Source organism: Ambystoma mexicanum, chromosome 13 (genome assembly GCF_040938575.1).
Source record: "Ambystoma mexicanum isolate Mex_15411 chromosome 13, UKY_AmexF1_1, whole genome shotgun sequence".
Lineage (NCBI taxonomy): Eukaryota > Metazoa > Chordata > Amphibia > Caudata > Ambystomatidae > Ambystoma > Ambystoma mexicanum.
In genome coordinates, this window is record NC_090938.1 from 176,159,213 (window position 1) to 176,180,577 (window position 21,365).

At 46.2% G+C, this 21,365-nt stretch overlaps 1 protein-coding gene across 2 annotated transcripts in view; it reads left to right on the plus strand.

Moving 5' to 3' along the window:
* The window catches only part of LOC138521045 (uncharacterized), a 63,462-nt gene that overhangs the window by 34,685 nt on the left and 7,412 nt on the right, over positions 1-21,365 (plus strand). For both annotated transcript variants that reach the window (XM_069633559.1, XM_069633558.1), the window contains exon 3: positions 19,235-20,179. In XM_069633559.1, coding sequence (XP_069489660.1) covers positions 19,235-20,179 — 945 coding nt within the window. The remainder of the gene's footprint in view (positions 1-19,234; positions 20,180-21,365) is intronic.

A 21,365-nucleotide genomic window follows, 5' to 3' on the forward strand; every position in this document is an offset into this window, starting at 1 on the left:
GGAGCGTGGCGGTGTCAACTAGTCCTGAAAAGTGTGTGCTTAGTCTGTACCCATGTTTGGAGCAGCAAGCCACAGGTGCAGTATGGGTACGTAAAACCCTTATTTTTTTGCAGCTAGCGTAATTGTATGAACAGGTATTGTCATTGTGATATATTTTACATTGCAATAATTAAATATAAGAACATGTTCTGTTAGTACCCTTGTATACGCTGTACTGCTCGTTGACGTCATCAGCGGTTATAAAGGATTTTTTTTTTTAAGCGCCGTGTGGGTCTCACCATTCCTGCAAGCAGAGCACAGGCATACGACCAGTTGATTATGTGTCCATGCTGACTGCGCAGAGAGTTGTACATTAAATTCCATCGTTTGTTTTTGGGGAATTCAAGTTTGAAGTCTGTTGTGAGTATTAATGGCCCGCTGGTCAGGAAGATCAGGGGGCGCACGCCTCCTGGCAGTGACTGGGGCCGGGGCGGGTTCGGCGGGAATATGTCTGGAGTCTTGGAGGGAAAGTGTCTGGGCATGTCCCCCGCCTGCGAGTGCGCTCGCGAGCGCGACGGCGGAGCGGGCGGCTGACTCATGTCACAGGATGATGTAATGACCAGGGCAGGGCTCGAGTGGAGCCGGGGAGCCCCTGCCGCCCGTGTACTGGAGCAGATGGACACGCCCACTCTCGTGAATGCACGCACTTCCTTGAATCACCCACGTTCATAGAACTCTGTGCTCAGAAGCGGCAACGCAGTCAGGCGCCTGTCTTTGTAAAATATTTGTACTTTCTCCCTCACCCAATTGGAAAATGAAATCCAGCACGCACACGCGCCCATTTAAAAAATCATTGCCTAGACATACAGCCCACACACTTACATATAGTCTCACAAACACGTTATCTCGCACATTTCACCCACACGTTATTTTTCCTCAGGCACATGCCTTAACCAGAGGTCAAAGTGGGTGGGAACTAATGGGCACGACGTTACTTTTCGAGGTTACCCGCAGTCGTTCCCTTAGTTTACGCAACCTAGTTCCAGGACGGCAACTTCTTTTAAACATACTTTTGTTTCAAGCATCTTCCCTAATGTAGATTCGAACCTGGACTTTGTGGCTGGGAAGCCATTGTACCACTGCACTGCGCTATCTCTCAGATGCTGAAAGGGGATTATTTATTTTGATAGACTGCTGGGGATATAACACCCTTTCACAAGCAGCGAACACGCTTACCTTGATCGTGGTCTGAGTATGAATGGCTTTAGGCTCCAGACTTGTTTGCAGGCAATGGGAGGGGGAAACGGGGTGTCTGTGGCTGGCAGAGGTCCAATGGTGGGTGGTGAATGGGAGGCTGTATGAAGGTGCATACTGAGTGGTAAAATGACACACTAATGGTGGGCATTTAAATGCATTTTCTTTTCTTACATTTTTCTTCAGTTTTGCTGGAACTGTAGTAAGACACATTGTTGCAGGGTGGAGTGGATGGAATGAAGGAACTAGGTATGGGGTTTGAATGGGAGGGGAGTGACAATGAGTATGGGGCAGTGGGTAGAAAAGGGGGCGTGGCAAAGGAAACATAGTTCCACTATATATTTTTTTGTACAATTCGACCACTGGCCTCAGGGTTGGACTGGGCCATCAAATTGTCTCGGGCACCAAAAAAAAAGTGGGCAACAGTTGCAAATGGCTATTCATTCCTTTTGTGACACTGTTTGAATAGTAACCAAGGGGGAATTTTTTTGACAAAGTGTGATGCAAATTGTGCATTTTAAAGAATATTTATTCAGCAACACCTGTCAAAACTACTAGCCGCAGAGTTAATTAACTCATCAAATTGACCAAAAAAGTTGCCCACTTTGATCAAAAAAACAGGCCCATACCAGCATTTTGTGTTTTTGGTTCGGCCATGGTCCTATTGCCCTATATGGCAGCCCGGGCCTGACTGGCCTTAACACATACATTTTCCTCAGCCCCAAATTCAACCACAGCGTACAATATACTCTTTCATATCTCCCCTCTCTTGCCCACTAGCTGTCTCTCACAAGTGGGAGAACCTAGGCATACACGAAGATACAAACAAAACATGCGTTGTTCTCTCTTACAGCACAAAGCAGGACACACACACACACTGCATATAGTGGTTCATCCTACACCCCACACTAATAAGTGCATGAATATCCTCTCTGTCTCTCTTTCTCACACCCACACACATACATAGAAAAAATACCTGCACAACACCCCTCAAATACAAGCCTAGGCACACTTAAACCACTCCATCAATATTGTACACACTAACAACCACCACACACGCATGCACGCGCCTGTGCATATATGTACATGGAAATAAACACTGAAAAACACAAAAATACATGAATATGCACGAACACAGGCAGACACAGGCATGCACACACAAACACACACATCATAATACATAGGAGCATACACATTTCTGCATATTAGTTTATACGCACCCACACAAGCCTCTGCACATAGGTACATGAAACAAACACTTAAGATCACACAAATACATAGATATGCATGCACAGGAAAAGGCAAACACAGACATAACGGGACTAGGGCTTCGGCTTGAGTTGGCACACTGCCATGGTTTATGGGCTTGAAGAGTTTCATGAGTTTGGCTACAGGTCTGAAGGTATGGTGTATACATGTCTTCCATCCAGTTTTACAATTATTCAGAGTGTTTATCATGGCCACCATGTCCCCTCTCAATGCCAGGGATGCCATATGTCATGATCTGTCATGCTGAGAGTCATAGTCAACCATTTTATGTGTAGTAGCCCACCTTGTAATATGTCATGAGCCACCATGTTTTAGTCATGATCCACCATGTCATATGTCAAGGCCATCATGTCTTGTGTCAAGGTCTACCATGTAGTATATTATGCTTGGTCATGTCCTATGTCATGGTCTGCAAAAAACGGGTAGGTGGGGGGTTCCTAGGAGGGCCTCTGCTGGACATTAATCGTGGTTACAAGAGCCTTACCCAGATTCTTTAGCTCACTACCTTTCACAGAGGAGAAATATCCAAAACATATCAGTCTTTGTCCTGCCCTGGGGCAGTCCAGCACTGAAATGCTAGGCAATTCTCCTCTGAACAAGAGTACCAACAGCAACCCCAGACACGTGTTTCGGTCTGGTTGGACCTCATCAGTTGGGTGGAGCTGTGACTCTCTAAGAATAGTGAGCAAGGGGTCCATGTCTGGATTCCCCTAGTAACTAAGGGTGAGCCCCAAAGTTACTTAATTTATGCAAAAAACAGGGGACATGAAGCCCCCAGAAGGAAAACATAATCCCTAACCTGGCATTCCACTATCAAAGTGGGGGAGGGAGCACAATCCAAAAGGGTATTTGGATAGTTGGGGACACCCAACTGGATGGGCAGTGAGGGACAAGCCCAATGACGAAAACTTTACCAGTCACTGGACAGGGAACTAGCTAGATACACAAGCCACTGGGGCCATACCAATAGGCTCCCTTTCCCCAAAATGCCTGCCAACAAGGTGGAAAAACTACAGTACCAAACACACAGGATACCCATAGAGGTTGGACGCAGAAACGCAAAGACAAAGTGGGAATATATCAACAAAACACTTAATTATAAAAAATGTTTGAACTTTACCTTAAAAATTCAACTTTCTGCATACTCGCCACACAGAACCCCACACAACTTCCTCTCTGCACAGCAATCCGCACGCTATTCACCACATTGCACCAACAGACTAACAACACATAACCCGACACAACAGCACATGGGAATTTGGCATCGACCTGAAAACCACACTTGAGTACAGCGAACGGTGCAAACTGAAGCGGCCAACAGGATATCACAACTCTCTCTTTCCTTTTCCCCCTAGATTCTAGTAACCCCCTTCCCCTTCCGTGTTTTTCACACTCTGCTTTTCAGATCTGCCAGAGCACCCGGGGACCACAGCAGTGGGGACGGTGCACGGTACAAATACCTTAAACATTAACATTTACTTTTTGAGGGATTATCAGCCTTTCTTGTGATGTCATAGGTTGCACTTTATGATGATCCTCTCTACACAACACCGAAAATCCATTAGTTGGCCCCAATGCACAGAGTACTATTTTACCTCTTGGCAGACTCCAGTACAGACCGCAAACTGCAACCAGAAACCGGCGCTCACTGCCAAGCCCCCACCCACTACATCGCTCTAGGAAGTCCCTGGCAAATCTTTCTATATAAGTGGGTCTTATTTTCTGTGGATGACAAAGTTAGGATTGTGTAGTAGTCATTCTGTTAAATGCGCATTACTCAAAACGCCTTATTCATGGTTTAATCAACTTCAGTGTTGGCACCATCTATAATAATATTTGGCAGTGTGAGATACTGGTACTGTTTGGCAGTGTGAAGGGCTTGTGCTGCAGGTAGCGAAACACTGCTTAATGCATATTATTATCTTTCAAGACCTTTAGTTTTCATACATGGTTTAAGGAGGGAATTGTATTTTCACCTTTCAGTTGTGGCCTTTACACTGTAACCGTTTATTGAGAGCCTACACTCAACACAGGGAGTTCTTTCCCTCCCCACTCAAGGTGTCACACAACAAACTGTTTAATGGATACTTTTATTCTGCTCTATTTCAGAAGCATATCATGCCCCTTGGATCCCACTTCCAATCTCAAGGCCAACGCAGACATCTTAACGGTACCCAGATACAAAAAAAGTACCGCCGGTGGCTCCAGCTTCCCGGTCATAGCAGACCAAACCTGGAACAGACTCCCCCCCAATCTCAGAACTGACAACCCTACCCGAGCTTCAGGCGCCAGGCCCTCACCTGGTTACGTACTAATGACACATAATCCGGACTGAACAACCTAAAAATGCCTAAATGATAATAGTCCTTTTAAACAAAGGGAATCTTTACATGTGCAAATACGAGCGTCTCTTCCTCTACGCCATTTGTTCTCACTGGGCCAGCCTGTAACTAGAGTTTTTATTAGTTTCTTTGTGTTTGTAGCTTTGAAGTTGGAGTTTCAGCCTCCCTTAATTGTAGCCCCACTATTGACACCTGCTGCTTACATTTTGGTCATGCATCAGCCAGGGTCATTTGTTTCTGCACAGAGCCCTTTCAAACACACCAAGTTTAGAGAAAGTCTGTTTTAAACACCTCTTAGCAGCCACACTTTATTGCAGTTGTAAAATAGCTGGGTGGATGTAAACCAGGCTTTCCGTGGGGGAGTTCTTTGTGACATTTGTCCCACAGCAAGCAACAGGTTTGCCTCAGGCCTATAGAAATTTTTCATGGAAACAAAGTGGGCTTTTATTTCTAATATACCTTACTCTGTGTCAACCCGCACCATGTCTTTTCCCTGACATTTTTATGTTAGCATAGGTACATTTTTCGCATTTAAACTGCCTTAACTTGCAAAGCCGTTTTTGTGTCAGTGTTTAAAAATCCTGTTTTTCATGTGAAAGGGACCTTTGAATTTCTTCTTCCTTCGTGGATTAAAATGCTGTTTTTTCTTTGCTAATGACAGGTAGGCCATTTTCACAAGGCCCTTCAGTTCTATGAGGCAAAAACACATGCAAAGCTGTTTTTATGTCAGTGTTTAAAATCCTTTATTTCATGTGAAAGGCACCCTTGAATTTCTTCTTCATTTGAATTAAAATGATGCCTTTCCATTTGTAATGAGAGGCAGGCCTTTTCAAGTGGCCCTTCCTTGTGTCTCGCAGGAGCCCCACGATCTGCCTTAGTAGGACCATTTCTGGTGTGACAGTTTTGTTATAAATTCTGGCAGGTCAGTTTCCCAGTGGGCCCTTCAGTTCGGTTGGTGCAGGGCCTTTGATTACACCCCACAACACACATACTCCAACACAGAAAAGTTGAAGTTTGATGAATTGCCACCTGGAAAGGGTGTGAAAGCCCTGGCTTTATTATTAAATAATAAAACGAAGCGGGTAACTCCATCTATGAAAGGTTAATCTACTGGTCAGATTCCCCTTTCATATCCTCCATGCCAAAAGCACTGGGTGTATCAGAGTCCTGCTGCATCAGTACCCTGCATTGCAGCGCCTGCTGTAGCAGAGTGTCACAGAGCAGGTTCAGATGTCACAGTTGCCCTTTTGACAGCTGTAATGGCAGCCAAGTCTCTGCAGCGCAGGGGCTGCATTTTAGATATTCCCCCTGTGTACCCAAAGTACGATGATCATAAGCAGCCTATGATGGTGGCAGCAGAAACTCTAAAATAAAGCTATGCTTGAGTTTAGGCCCAGTGAATGGCTGCCACATCCAAATTGATATCACACATGTGTCAGCTCCAGTGAGTCAGCTCTGCTGTGGAAGGTGGTGTGTAGTCTGGCCAGACGGGTTGATACTGCCAATGGTAGGGCAGGAAGCTGAATGGCTCTGCCTCTTGTTTGATCTCTTTGTGAGGGAAGGTAACACACTACGCCAGAGACAGCTGCACAACAGGCTGCTGTCTTGGGCCCTGGCATCAAAGGAGCACACGTCCATTCAAAGGGAGTAGCCTCACACCAGGGTGCTGCATCTCTAAAGGCCTTTGTTCTTAGTGAGAAGGGAAGGGGACAGGATTATAGTAGACAGGAGGGCTGTGTTCAAGGGAAGGAAACTTTCAATATTTTGACTCTCTTTGCCTTGCTCTCCTTGCTGTCCACTCCATTTCCTCTGGAGCAAAGCACTTTGGGTGTGACATCAGAATCATCAGGGATTGGACCACTAAGGCAGACTAGCTTTAGTCCAATAACCTGTGGACTTTTACCTTTAAAAGAAGAAGTCTCCAACCCCTTTTTATATTCCCTTTGGAAAAACCTGAGAAGGACTCACAGGGCCCCCTTTGGGAAAATTACACTTTCCAAAGCCCACAGCCCGAGGTGAAGAAGGAGCTTTCCAAGGCAGAGGGGAGCTCTCCTCCCTACCCATTCCCAGGGTACATTAGGTTGACTTTTGCTCTGGGCCAAGACCTCCACTCTGCACCAGTATCTCCCAAATCTAGGAGACCAGACCCTGACCGGAACCAGCTTGTCCTCGAGTCCCTCTAAGTGTCTCACAGCATCCGGAGGACCAGACCAGCTGAAGCTCCCTGTTCTGCTGCACCAAACCGGTCGCATCATGTTCATCCATAGAACTAGAAGGAACACACTTGTGCTGGCTTTTGTGTTCTTCCACCTCTCCGAACTACACCTACTTCATCTCGAACCAACTCAGTGCTGTATCCCGTCCTAGTTCAGGCTGTCACCTGCTGGGCTCAATTCAACTGCTCGAAGCTTGGACCGACATCAGAACTGTTGGAGAGTGACACCCCAACACAGGCCAGGGGATACAACCATGGCTTGACCCGACTAGATCTCGAATGGCCGCTACACCGACATGCACATCGGAACACCCAGACCATCAATTCAACCGCCGCCACCGCAGACTCAATCGGTGGGAGCGTCACCCATTGACCCTTGCCAGTGGCTAAAACCCATCTCGCCCAGGCCCAACCTCAAAGGGATCCTCGGGAACTCCCTGGCCTGCATTGCTGAAAGCCCCCTTCGACGCACACAGTGCGACTGTATTCACCCCTGCTCGACTCCCGCTTACTGCTTGGGCGCACACGATTCACCATACCGAAACTGAGCTCGATCCACTCGCACCAACGTTCAACACCAGGTTTGACCCCGTTAACCCACCAATGAACCAAAGCATTGTACTTTTTGACCACAAACTGCCCATTGGTCCACTGGGACCCTAGAGATTCCTTGGGTCACCTCAGCACCTTTTTTCACCGAAGATATATCCTTCTGTGGTTGGAATTTTCCCCATCACCGCTCTCTTCACGATCAGAGTGTTACTTTCTTCAATCTGTTGCATCTTCATTGTTCCTCCACTGGGCGATTTTTTTTGGAGTTTTATATTTAGTTCTATTGCAGATATTACGTTTAATTAAAGTATCTATATTTGTATAGACCCTTGATTGAACATTCCCTTTATTTTGGGCTGTATTACTGTGCTGTTTGGGCCACTACTGGTGCACCATCACCCCCCTCTTAGGAGTATAGCCTTCCCGCGGCCCACGTTAACACAAAAGGCGAAGGAGGTATATCTCCTAACTGTGCCTGTTTTACCTTTATGATGGCGTGGGCTCTTGCTTGGTAGAAGTTTGAGGGCTGAGTGGGCATTGGAGCCGAGTCCAATTCGTAACATGAAGAGAGCGATATATTGGTTCAAAATGTATCTGACCAGACGTCCCGTTTTGCCGGTGTCTGGGAATTGGCGTCCTGCCACATGCATTAACAGATTGTGCAACAGATACTGCTTCTGAAAGGGATACACAACAATGGCTGTAATGGGAATGATGGAAAACGGTCTTTGTTTTTTTTAACATGCTTACAGTCACCTCAAAATCCACAATTTCTATGTAGGAGCTGTGCTGGAAATGGAAAGTATGTATTGGGGGAACCCAACACCAATGGGGGGAGTGGGCAGGGGTGGACTGGCCTATAGGGCACTCTGGACATTTCCTGGCAGGCTTCTGCACCGTGGGCCTCTTCTGTGTGGTAACTTATTTTATTTCCAAATGTTCTCATAGGAAAAAGCTTGGGCTTGCTGGAAATGTGTAATATGGGGCCACTTTGAAAACTATTTCCAGGGCCCCTTTTGATTCCCAGTCCACGCCTGGAAGTGGGTATTTTATGTTTGTGCACAGCCGGTTGGTTATTCTTTTTTGAAAATCTGGTCACTGTCAACACCCTCTCCTCCAGCACCTTTGAGCATAATTAATATTATGTACACGATTTAAGAGGAGGAGGACGATAAACAGAAAAGCGGTCGAACCTATGTGTCAGCCCATAAAGGCCACTGGCTTCGATTCGAGTTTCACGTGCTGAGAAAGCGTTGCACGAATTTCTTGCTTGTCGCGCCCTTTTGCCTCCCTTTTCAAAGAGAACCTGTTGTCATTTCTGAGGGGAACGCCAGGAGAGGTTAAAAATAGGCCGTCGGTCGGTTTTCTCGCCTGTGTACACATACGTTCTTTAGTGTTTATTAGTCGGGTGTCTATGAGTCATCGCGGGCCCTTGCATGCCCAAACATGCCAGGGCAAGCCTCAGCTTGCACACTGCGGAAGAACCGCAAAACCACAGGGGGAGCTGAGCGTGTCGCCATGGATACCGTGCCGCAGCCGCCAGAGAAACTCTTTCAACTCCCCCATTATAAAGGTAACTTTTAAGACATTTTCTTCAGCTTTAATAGCCAGACTTGTAAAGATATATAAAGCGCATTCCATGCCAATTCGGCATAGTTGTATGTATAACATTTACTCTACGAAAGCTGAGCGTTCCCTTTCCATTTGCAAAAGCACCTAGCATGTGTTTTATTAAGCGAACGTGTTGCCAAATTTGCAGCCGTGGTTCGACTTATTTTTTACCGAAAGACAACGTGAAATTGCTCACTTTGGAAACTGCTTTAGCTGTCAAATTTCCCAATGAAAATGCCAAATCAAGACTTTTAAAATGTATGGATTTTTAGAACAACAACTTGTAATTTACATAGAACATAAATACATACATTATTTCGGTTTCGAAATGTGTACTCACTTTATCGACCCCAGAAGGATGACAGGCTGAGCCAACCGTGCCAGGATTTGAACCTGCAAATCAAACTCAGATCACAACAATGAGCACTCAACCCGCTGAGCTAGCCCCGCTGGGGCTTACAGAAGCATACTTATTTTTTAAACAGAAAGGTTTATAACCACTTTGCCCAGGATTCCAAACAGAGCAACTAAGGGCAAACCTCCATCAAGTGTGAAATAAGAAAGACCACAGACAACACAACATTTAGAATTTCATTTTCATGGGAATAAGATATGCTTAATGTAAAACTTCCATCAGCTTTAACTAGTATAGTAAATGGTGAGGGCTCATGGGAGTTGTAGTCCAACACATCCGGAGAGCAGAAGGTGGCTGAGCTCTGCTAAGTGTAGTAGCTGGTACATTTCAGGTCAAGGACACCTCGGGTGGGTTGCTTCAGGGGGATTCTCTATTTCTTCGGCCAATGCCAGCTCATTGAGTTGGCAATCTCTATAGTTGTTTGGTTGGCCTTCAGTGTTTTCCTGTGCCTCACCCCCCAAACGTAATCCTCAGCCTAGGACATGACCTCTATTCATAGTATTGACCTGTAACTTTGGTCTTCGCCCCCTTTGCACTTAGTCCCTGATCATATCCCTTACTCATATATTTTGTTTCTCTAAAGCAGGAGTCTGCAATGTTTGTCTCACCACGGTATTCGGACTACAAATCCCATCATCCCTACACAGCACAGTCAAAGGTGAAGGATCATGGGAGTTACAGTCCTAGCCATCTGGATATCCAAAGGCTGCTGACCCCGGCTATATAAGGCATGGGCAACATATCATAGTGGAGCGTAGCCTTGTACACCATCAAAATAATACTAAACTAAACAGGTACTAAATATAACAAAAGCACTGCAAAATGTGAACTCAGAAACGCCATTCAAGAGACAGTAGCTACTACTGGGATTGAACCTATTCTGCAGCGAAGCCGCCATCTTTCAGTGGAAGATGGACCACTTTGTGATGGCCCTCCAAAGGGTCTTCCACTGGAGGAGTTCACAATTGACCTCAAACCCAGTCAATTATTTACTATTTTATATATATATGTATATATATATATATATATATATATATATATATATATATATTAGTAAAGACAAAATGTAATTAAAGTAGGAACTCATTATAAAAGGTCAAATATTGTAAGATCAGTTCCAATGTTTTACAACAGTGGAACAGTGCCGTAAATCGATGAAACATGAACCAGGCGGTGAAGGGGAGTGAATGCAAACGTTAAATGGGACCGCGTAGGTATATACTTAGGTGTCATATGCACAGTCTATGGTTGCCCACATGCAGCATATTCAAATGGCTGCTTTGGCAATGGAAGAGCATCATGCAGGAGGTGTAGACGTCATCCAGGAAGTGCACATTCCAGGGCCTTGCTCTGGAAGAGGGGTTGTGATGCAGAAGCTGCAAAGGAGAATTCATTTCTTTCGTTTAAATAGATGGCACCTTTAATTCTTCAGATTCTTTGGAGGTGTGTGTCGGGTTCTTAGCACTACGGTGTCCGTGCTAAGGATATGACGAACACATGTTGCATGATTAGTAGAGGCTGCTGACACACTTCTGATGCATCTTAAGGGGCGAGCCCGTGACAGAACGAGCCAGCGGTTATTAAGACCATAGACCAAACCCCTGTCTTGGCTCTGTCCTCCACGATAGATTCTGACGCCCACATATAACTTAGACCCTTTCACCTGTCCTGACCATTTCTCCTGTCCTGACCTCTCAATCTGAATTTGACACCATTTCTCCACCTGACCCCAGTTTCTACACCTGTGTTGGTGTCCGCTCCACCCTTGGCTCTAACTACACATTTTGGTGTTATCCCAACCTTTGATTGTAACTACGAACTCAGATTTTGAGACATACCTTTAACGGATGAATAAACGAAGAATGCATTTTTTTTATTTGTATTTTTATTTGGGGGGGTCTCCCCTAGCTCCCATTTTCCCTATGTTAAACACATCCCCACCCATGTTAACCCCTTACCGCAACCCTGCATATATATGTTTTCTTTAATTCAATATTCATCATTGCTTTTTCATTAGTTCAAATGTCATTCTTTGTTTTCATTTCAACAAAATCACTGCATACCCATTTAACTCTTTATCTTTCTCCTTTGCCTCGTACCAGCACCCCATCTATGAGATGCAGGACCGGGAGTATACACCCCACCACTGGTCATGGCAACCATCCCTTCTCAAGACCCCCATCTTTGCTCCTGATCCCTTGCCTTCTTCTTGGTCCGCTCCCATGCTGCTGCCTTCCATCTCAAGCCCTGGCCCCCCACTGCTGGTCTTGACACCTAGGCTTGACCCCCACCTGATACCTAATACTAGCATTGAGCCCTACTTCTAAATCTGACTGGTAGTCCTGCTTCTGAATTGTACTCCTGGTACGTCTCTCCTCCCTGGTTGTGACTCCTACACGCTGCCCTGACTCGCAGCCTTGGTCTTGACCATAAATGCTGCTTGTGGTTCTACCTGCTCTTGGCTCCCTAATTCCAGTCGATAACCCTTCCCACCTTCTTGATCCCTCATACCAGGACAAACCTTGTTCCCTGTTTCTGACGACTATTCCTGGTCCAGAGCTTGACCATGGCTCCGACCAATGCCGCTGCTCTGACCTAGGGCTTTCGCGAAATTCTGGGGAAGAAGCAAAATTAGTGGATTCTGTCTTTGGAATTCTCATCACATCGGAGCAGAATTACTCTTAATTCTGCACCCTGTTTTTGGCATTGGCAAGCCAGATGGCAGCCCAAATATATGAGCCAATCAGGAGGCCAGAATGTTCTTCACACTCTGATGGCTCAATTGCTGACTACCAGATGTACTATGATTTCTGGACTCACAACTGGCTAGTTTTCCAGGCATTTCAGCCAGAGTGAGCTGGATATTTCACTCTACATATTGACAGACATTTTCTGATCGGGAATGCTTGTGCCATGCAAGGGGACGGCAGCTTGGTACACCGTCCTATAATCCATGATTTTTTTAATGAAAAAAAAAATCACATTTTTATATATATATGGGATGTGGGTGTTTGGGAATGGGAGGTTTAGGGGGAACCCCCCAAAAATAATTTTTAAAAAAATGTGATGGATTTTTTCGTTAAAATATCCACAGTAAAAAACCCACGAAAAAACATCCTGTGATGAAATGACAAGGAACCCGGCAGCTTAACTGCCTGTTGTGTCATATGCCTCCATAATAATTTGGCTTGATGTTTGCAAAACACCTAGCCAAAGTCCTCACTCTTAGTCCTTACTCTTACTGCTGGGTCTTACTGTTTTAATATGGTTACATATTACCCAGCTGTGCGTTCCTGAGTCATTTCATGGCTGCTCATAAAAAATGATGTTTATTGTTCTTAGTGTCGGAAATGGACTTCCTTATTGAACTTTGAAATATTGTATCAGATTAAAAAACAAGACAATTCCCTCATGGGATGCCATAAAGAAATATGTGCCTACTCTGTTATCGGCTATATGGGCCTTTGCCCCCCCCCTCCACCCCCACCACATTGTTGAGTGACTTCTAGCTTCCACTCGCAAGGAGACATCTGTATGACAGCCTACATCACCACCAATCCCCTTGAGCACCCGGGAGTAGATCCTGCCGGAAGGGAGCCTCAGCTCCCAACATCCCCTGAGGGAGATCCGCAGGAAAGGTCTGGCTTCGCAAAGTGACAAACCAGTGAAATCTTGAGAGGGGCGAGATGCCCTTAATAGATAGCAGGCGACATAATGAAGGAGAGAGAGAGAGGGAGAGAGAGAGAGCGAGAGCGACAAAGAGAAAGAGACAAAGAAAGAGAAAAAGAGAGAAAAATAGAAACGATAGAGGCACAAAAGCACAAAAGGAGTGAAAGCGAGAAGGGTGGAGAGAAAGAGAGAGGGGTAGAAAAAGGGAGAAAGAAAGAAAACGAGAAAAGATAGTAAGACAAAATGAGAGAATGGGAGAAGGGAGACAGAGAAAGAAATAAGGAGAGAAGGAGAGGGGGAGAAAAAGAAAGAACGGGAGAAAGGGATAAAAAGAGAGAGAGGTCTGGACAGACGTGCTGCAGTGTGTTTATTGGGGAGAGACTTTGCATAAAGCTCCATGCCAGGGGACTGCACCAAGCGACTCACAGGGGCTCCCTCAATTTGGTGGGGGTTGTACTTATGCCACCCTTCGACCAGAGAGCTGGTAACACCTGATTGTGCCTGATGCTCGTATAGGGAAGTCTGAGCCTCTGGTGGGATGTCAGGAGGTCAGGATGACTGAACGACTCCCTAGTTAGTATTACCAGTAACGTATACTGGGAATACTTAGCGCTTTGAAACACTTCACTTGTGTATAAGCACTCTACAAAATAAACAATGACAGTTATACGGACATGTACTGCCCATAGCCCCAAGCGTAGAGAAGAGGGGAGGGCATGTTCACACCCCCAGAGAACCCTGGAACACAAGTCCTGCCTACTGGGGAGAGGTTCCCCAAAACGAGGATAATGTAGGTGTTTCTGAAAGAAATTAACCAAGGGTCTCAAAAGGTGTTCTTAATTAAATAAATCCATCCAAAATGGGAGTCGGATATCCGTATTCATTTGAATTAATCTAAGCCCTCCCAAATGAGGTCAGCACAAATGAGGTCAGATGTATATTATCTACGGAATTAATCCAGGCCCTCCCAAATGAGGTCATATGTATATCTCTACAAGGCCAGATATATATTCTGTACATAATGAATCCAGGCCCTCCCAAAACTAGGTCATATATATATTCTCTACGGAAAATCACAGCACTCCCTAATGAGGATGCGATATGTATTCTGAATGACATGAATCTAGGCTCTCGTAAATGAGGGTCAGATATGATATGATAAGTCATTTATGACGTGCCGGTACACAAGTGTTTCTAGGCGCAGCAAGAAAAGGAGGGGGAAACAGAAGGAGGACAAAACGACAATCTTACTAGGCCTTGTATCATTCAGATCGTGCAAGTGTTGGGACGAGGGGGAGAAGTGCCTGGAAGGGGGGGCGGAGTGCAGGTAACTCAATAAGTGCTGCCAGAGGGTGGCTCAGTGGCTCATAAGTGCAGGGAGACAAGGGACTGTAGGGTTGCAGATACTGACCCTTAGGTTCCGGGGGATCCCTTGAGGAAGTGCAAGGGAACTGGAGAAGCAGGAGCCTGGGCCCGAGTCTCAGTGGGTGGCCAGGTGACCAGTGTGAGGAGCAGTCAGGACACATGCATTCTGAATTACATGCATCTTGGCTCTCGTAAATGAGGGTCAGATATGTATTCTGAATGGCATTAATCTAGGCTTTCACAAATCAGGGTGAGATATGTATTCTAATGACATGAATCTAGGCTCTCCTAATGAGGGTCAGATATGTATTCTGAATGGCATTAATCTAGGCTCTCACAAATCAGGGTGAGATATGTGTTCTAATGACATGAATCTAGGCTCTCCTAATGAGGGTCATATATGTATTCTGAATGGCATTAATCTAGGCTCTCACAAATCAGGTGAGATATGTGTTCTAATGACATGAATCTAGGCTCTCCTAATGAGGGTCAGATATGTATTCTGAATGGCATTAATCTAGGCTCTCACAAATCAGGGTGAGATATGTGTTCTAATGACATGAATCTAGGCTCTCCTAATGAGGGTCAGATATGTATTCTGAATGGCATTAATCTAGGCTCTCACAAATCAGGTGAGATATGTGTTCTAATGACATGAATCTAGGCTCTCCTAATGAGGGTCAGATATGTATTCTGAATGGCATTAATCTAGGCTCTCACAAATGAGGGTGAGATATGTGTTCTAATGACATGAATCTAGGCTCTCCTAATGAGGGTCAGATATGTATTCTGAATGGCATGAATCTAACCCCGCCCCCCCAATTAAGGTCAGATATGTATTGTGTACGGAATTAATCCTGAATCTTTGAAATTAGGGTCAGAAATGTAACTCCATGGAATGAGTACAGAGCCTCCCAATGAGGGTCAAATATGCATGCTGTATAGATTTAATCCATGCACTCCCTAATGAGGGTCAGATATGTATTGTGTACAGAATGCATCCAGGATATCCCAAATGAGGTTCAGATATGTACGCTGCATAGAATGAATCCACAATCTCCAAAATGAGAGTACAATGTGTAGTCTTTACGGAATTAATCCAGGCCCTGCTAAATGAGGGTCAGATATGTATTCAAAATGGAATGAATCTAGGTTCTCCCAAATGAGGGTCAGATATTTATTCAAAATGGAATGAATCTAGGCTATCCCAAATGAGGGTCAGATATGTATGGTCTACGTAATGAATCCAGGCTCTTCATATGGCCAGATATGTGTCTGTGTAGATTGAGTCCAGGGTCTCCTAATGAGGGTCAGATGTGTATCTGTATGGAATGAGTCCAGGGTCTCCTAATGAGGGTCAGATGTGTATCTGTATGGAATGAGTCCAGGGTCTCCTAATGAGGGTCAGATGTGTATCTGTATGGAATGAGTCCAGGGTCTCCCAATGAGGGTCAGATGTGTATCTGTAAGGAATGAGGCCAGGGTCTCCCAATGAAGGTCAGATATTTATTCTGAAAAGAATGAATCCAAGCCCTCCCAAAAGAGGGCCAGGTGTGTCCATCCTCTTCCCACGTGAGGGTCGTATTTGTTTTCTGAGTAGAATTAATCTAGGCTCTCCGAACTGAAGGTCACAAATACTCTTAAATGTCACTATCCTGTAGGACCTTCCATAACCGATCTAAATCGAGCTCTAGCATGCTTTCTCCATAGAAGGGGAAGCCAGACCCTCAAAAGAGACCAGTTTAAACCAATCAGGGTCAGTGCTAAGAGTGTATCCTTAAGGAGATGCTAAAACGTATACACCTATAAGCAATGGCCACTCATATTAAAATATAGGAGGTATTGTAAATACCTCATGGTTTGAAAGTATGATATTCATAACGAGGCACTTAGAGCTGGGTGGTCAACATGCATTTCTCAAAGTCCAATTGGGACTGGAGAGCTAGACAGATGTTCCAGTGGTCCAGTGAGCACAGTCCACACCTGAGCATGGCATGGAGAAGCCGGACTGCAGGCTTTTCACCGGGGAGCCTGCTACACAGAGCCACCACAGGCACATGTTTGGCCCACCACAGACATCCCTTTTTGGTTTGGCGTTCACCTCTGCATTAGCGCTCGGCCTATCTTGACCTATCAGGCATTCTCCGTCTAAGCCCTCAGACTCTGGGACCTCCGCTCTGTCAATACCAGACCCTCCCCTTCGCATGAAACCCTCCCCTTCAAGGAATGGCTCCTCCACAGCACCTACGTCCACAACCCTTCACTCCCCACCTAACATGAAACATAGTGATCTGCTCCCCCTGTTTCTTCCCCTGACTGCTAGTTGAAAACTTGCTGGCAAATTGACCACCCCCTCCCCCGTTGTTAGCTCTGTCCCTGATGCTAAGTGTAGGAGCAATTGTTCCCATTTTGGGATGGCCTGGCATCCTGATTAGGTGGGGGTTGAGGAAATGTGCTTCTCTGAGGAAAAAACTAATCTTCGCACTTCCAGAATGCTGACCAAGTGCATCACACCAGCAGACTGCTGATCCACCTCCTATCACACCAGCATCCACGGCCCAGGCGAGTCCCACAGACCAAGTGCATCACACCAGCAGAGCTGATCCCACAGATGAAGTGCATCACACCAGCAGACTGCTTATCCACCTCCCTGGTGCGTCCCACAGACCAAGAGCATCACACAAGCAGACTTCTGTGCCACCTCCCAGGTGCGCCCCACAGACCAAGAGCATTACACCAGCAGATTGCTGATCCACCTCCCAGGTGCGTCCCACAGACCAAAAGCATCACACCAGGAGACTGCTGATCCGACAGACCAAGAGCATCACACCAGCAGACTGCTGTACAACCTCCCAGGTGCACCCCACAGACCAAGAGCATTACAACAGCAGATTTCTGATCCACCTCCCAGGTGTGTCTCACAGACCTAGAGCATTACACCAGCAGATTGCTGATCCACCTCCCAGGTGTATCCCACAGACCAAGATCATCACACCAGAAGATTGCTGATTCACCTCCCAGGTGCGTCCCACAGACCAAGAGCATCACACCAGCAGATTGCTGATCCGCCTCCCAGGTGCGTCCCACAGACCAAGATCACCACACCAGAAGATTGCTGATTCACCTCCCAGGTGCGTCCCACAGACCAAGAGCATCACACCAGCAGATTGCTGATCCACCTCCCAGGTGTGTCTCACAGACCTAGAGCATTACACCAGCAGATTGCTGATCCACCTCCCAGGTGTATCCCACAGACCAAGATCATCACACCAGCAGATTGCTGATCCACCTCCCAGGTGCATCCCACAGATCAAGAGCATCACACCAGAAGATTGCTGATTCACCTCCCAGGTGCGTCCCACAGACCAAGAGCATCACACCAGCAGATTGCTGATCCGCCTCCCAGGTGCGTCCCACAGACCAAGATCACCACACCAACAGATTGCTGATCCACCTCCCAGGTGCACCTCACAGACCAAGAGCATTACACCAGCAGATGGCTGATCCACCTCCAAGGTGTGCCCCACAGACCAAGAGCATCACACCAACAGACTGCTAATCCCACAGACCAAGATTATCACACCAGCAGATTGCTGATCCACCTCCCAGGTGCACCTCACAGACCAAGAGCATTACACCAGCAGATTGCTGATCCACCACCAAGGTGCGTCCCACAGACCAAGAGTATCACACCGGCAGATTGCTGATCCACCTCCCAGGTGCGTCCCACCGATCAAGAGCACTTGGAAACCTATTAACACATCCCAAGACTCAAACTAGAAAAGACTTTCAGAGTGAGCCAGCAGTCGTTCCAATTTCTCTTAACATGTTCCTACTGAAATGAAACAACGATAAAAGGTCTTCTTGGGACAAGGAGCGTAAATCATCAACCGTATTTCAGTTTTTTTTTAATGTTGTGTTCTAGAATGCAAATTCCCAGCCAGCGTCCTTCGTATCAATCAAACATGGCCACCCTTTGTTGCTGCTATTACTAGGCAGCAAACATGTGTGACTTCTGTTTCCACTCGGAGATGCTGAACTCATCTACAGTTTTAGCAGAAATGTTTGTGAATTGGGCCATGAAGGTCTCGTGCCTGGGACTCACCTGTAAGTACTTCAAAGGGTCCTTAATTGCAGTAGAACAGGCATCTGCAAACTCTGTCCCTCCAGATGTTTTGGACTCAATTTCCCAGCAGGTCTAGCCAGCCAGCGTAGCCAATAGTGATGGATGAAAGGAGTTGTGGTCCAAAACATCCGGAGAGCCACGTGTTGCAGAGCCTTGCTTTAGAACCTCACCTGTGCCTGACTCTGCCTAAGCAGTACCAGCATTGCAGAGGCACTGGCCAGTCAGGAACTCTTCCCATGTAGTTATAGTCAGTCTATCTGTGGTTATAAAGGCTAACGCCCAATGCACATTGTTCCATTTTTCAACGTTCGCCACTAATGCACTTGACTCTATTTGTCAAGCCTTGAGGGCGATCCGTAGGAGTGATCTGCATGTATTTGTATCATGAAGAATTGCATGCACGATACAGCTTTATAACACATTCTCTTTCTTCCCAGTGGTGAACATGTGTTCCTCCGGAGGCAACGCACCGGAAAACACGTGCAGCAAGAAGGTGTGCCGGAACCTCTTTGGAGAATTAGATCATGAACAGTTCAAAGTCGCTGCACAGGAAATTATGGAGTCCTGCCTGGAGGAAGCCAAGCAGAAGTGGAACTTTGATTTCCAAAATGGAGTCCCACTGAATGGAGACTTCAAGTGGGAAATGGTGGGTGCAGTAGAATGCCATCAGCCGCTGCTGCGCAGTGGTTCACCCATGCACTGTGGTACACCTACCCCACAAAGTGTGGAAAGCAGCAAAACAGCAGAGAAAATAGCGCACAAGTGTAGTGATGCTGAAGAGACACTGAAGCATGAGGGCAGCGATGCACCAGAGGCAGTGACTCATAAGAACAGTGGTGCATTACAGACAATGAAGTTTGTGGGCAGTAGTGCAGCAGAGGCACTGATGCAGAAGTACAGTGGTGCACTAGAGACACTGATGGATGAAGCCACTAATGCAGCAGAGGCACTACCACAGAAGGACAGTGGTGCACCAGAGACACTGATGCCTGAAGGCAATAATACAGCAGAGGCACTAACGCAGAAGGACAGTGGTGCACTAGAGACAGTGACGCTTGAAGGCAATAATGCAGCAGAGGCAGTGAAGTGGAGGGAAGGTGATGCATCAGAGAAACCGAAGCTTGACGGTCCTGATGCTCGAGAGGCACTGGACTGCGAGGACAGTGATCCATGGGAGACGCTGAGTCTTGAAGGCAGTAATGCATCTGAGACAGTAGAGCACAAGGAAAGTCTGAGAAGCAATGACAGAGAGATCATGCGACACACTTCCAGGCGACAGGCCCGCGCTCTTTCCTTAAGCCAGGAAGCACGTGAACCAATACAGCCTCTGGATTCAAAAGCCTCCCCCACACACCTCAAGCGAAAGCAGACAACCATTAAAGGTAAGCCCCAATCCAGGGCCATTAGCTGATCAATTTAAAGCTAAATGCAAATTCGAAAAGCATGTTTGTGTTGTGTTAAATTCGGAGGGACACTGATTTTTAAATTTTGAATCCATTCACTACTAGTGTTTGAATATTTGCTGTAAAACTCTTAACCATTTGAATTTTTAGGAGAGTCAAAGTACTCCTAAACACTGGAATTTGTGGGTGATCCATTTTTTGGTACTGGGCAAAGCTGCCTCATTTATAATTTAGAGTATAACATATTGTAGGGGGGTTATTAGACCTCTGCAGGGCAGTGTGGCATTAAATACAAACTCCTGACAACTTCTATAAACATGGTGTTAGGCCTGTCTCTTGCTATATATATATATATATATATATAGAGCTGTAGTCTTTCTTCGATGGCCACTACTGTCTGTCCTTTCTCCCCTGGCTGCTCTGCATCTATCTATATACATATATACCCGTGGAAAAAGGGTTGAAAAAAGGTGATGTCTAGAAACTTTGGGAAAGCCAATGTTAAAGTGCAAACACTTAGTCAAAATTAAGTATTTCCTTAATAAAAAGTCAACATTTCAAATGAAACCTTAATTCACTTTAAGAAGGTCTTGTGACGCTGTGTTCTAAAGTGAATTGAGGTTGAATTTTTAGTGTGATGGATTTTGTAGTAGGGAAATATTTCATTTGGACTAAGTTTGTAACGTTGCAATTCACAATGCACTGAGACTTCCCCTTTTATTTTGGTTATTAGGTGGTGCTTAAGCGCCACCTATAAGCCAAAACGAATGCATTGGAGTGCAGGTAGAAGGGAGAGGGCATGTGAGGAGGGACACACAGCTTATGGATGTTGTTTGGGTATTTAAACATCCGTTGACTGCCAGTGGCCGTGCTAATCACTATGGCTATTCCCAGCCACTACCTTCGCCTCCCCACCCAAAACACATCCTCCTGGCAGAGCCGGCCTTAGGGGGGGCGAGTCGGGCGACTGCCCGGGGCGCCACGCCCCGCAGGGTGCCTTTTGCCCCTGCCACGCCAGCTCGGGGGAGTCTTTCAAGGGCTCCCCGAGCTGGCGTTGTGGGACAAGGCGCAGCAGGCGGCCTTTTACTGTAAAAGGTGCCCGCGGAGTGGGTGCATTTAAATGCGCCCCTCCGCCGTGGACACTTTTCACAAGAAAAGGCGCCAT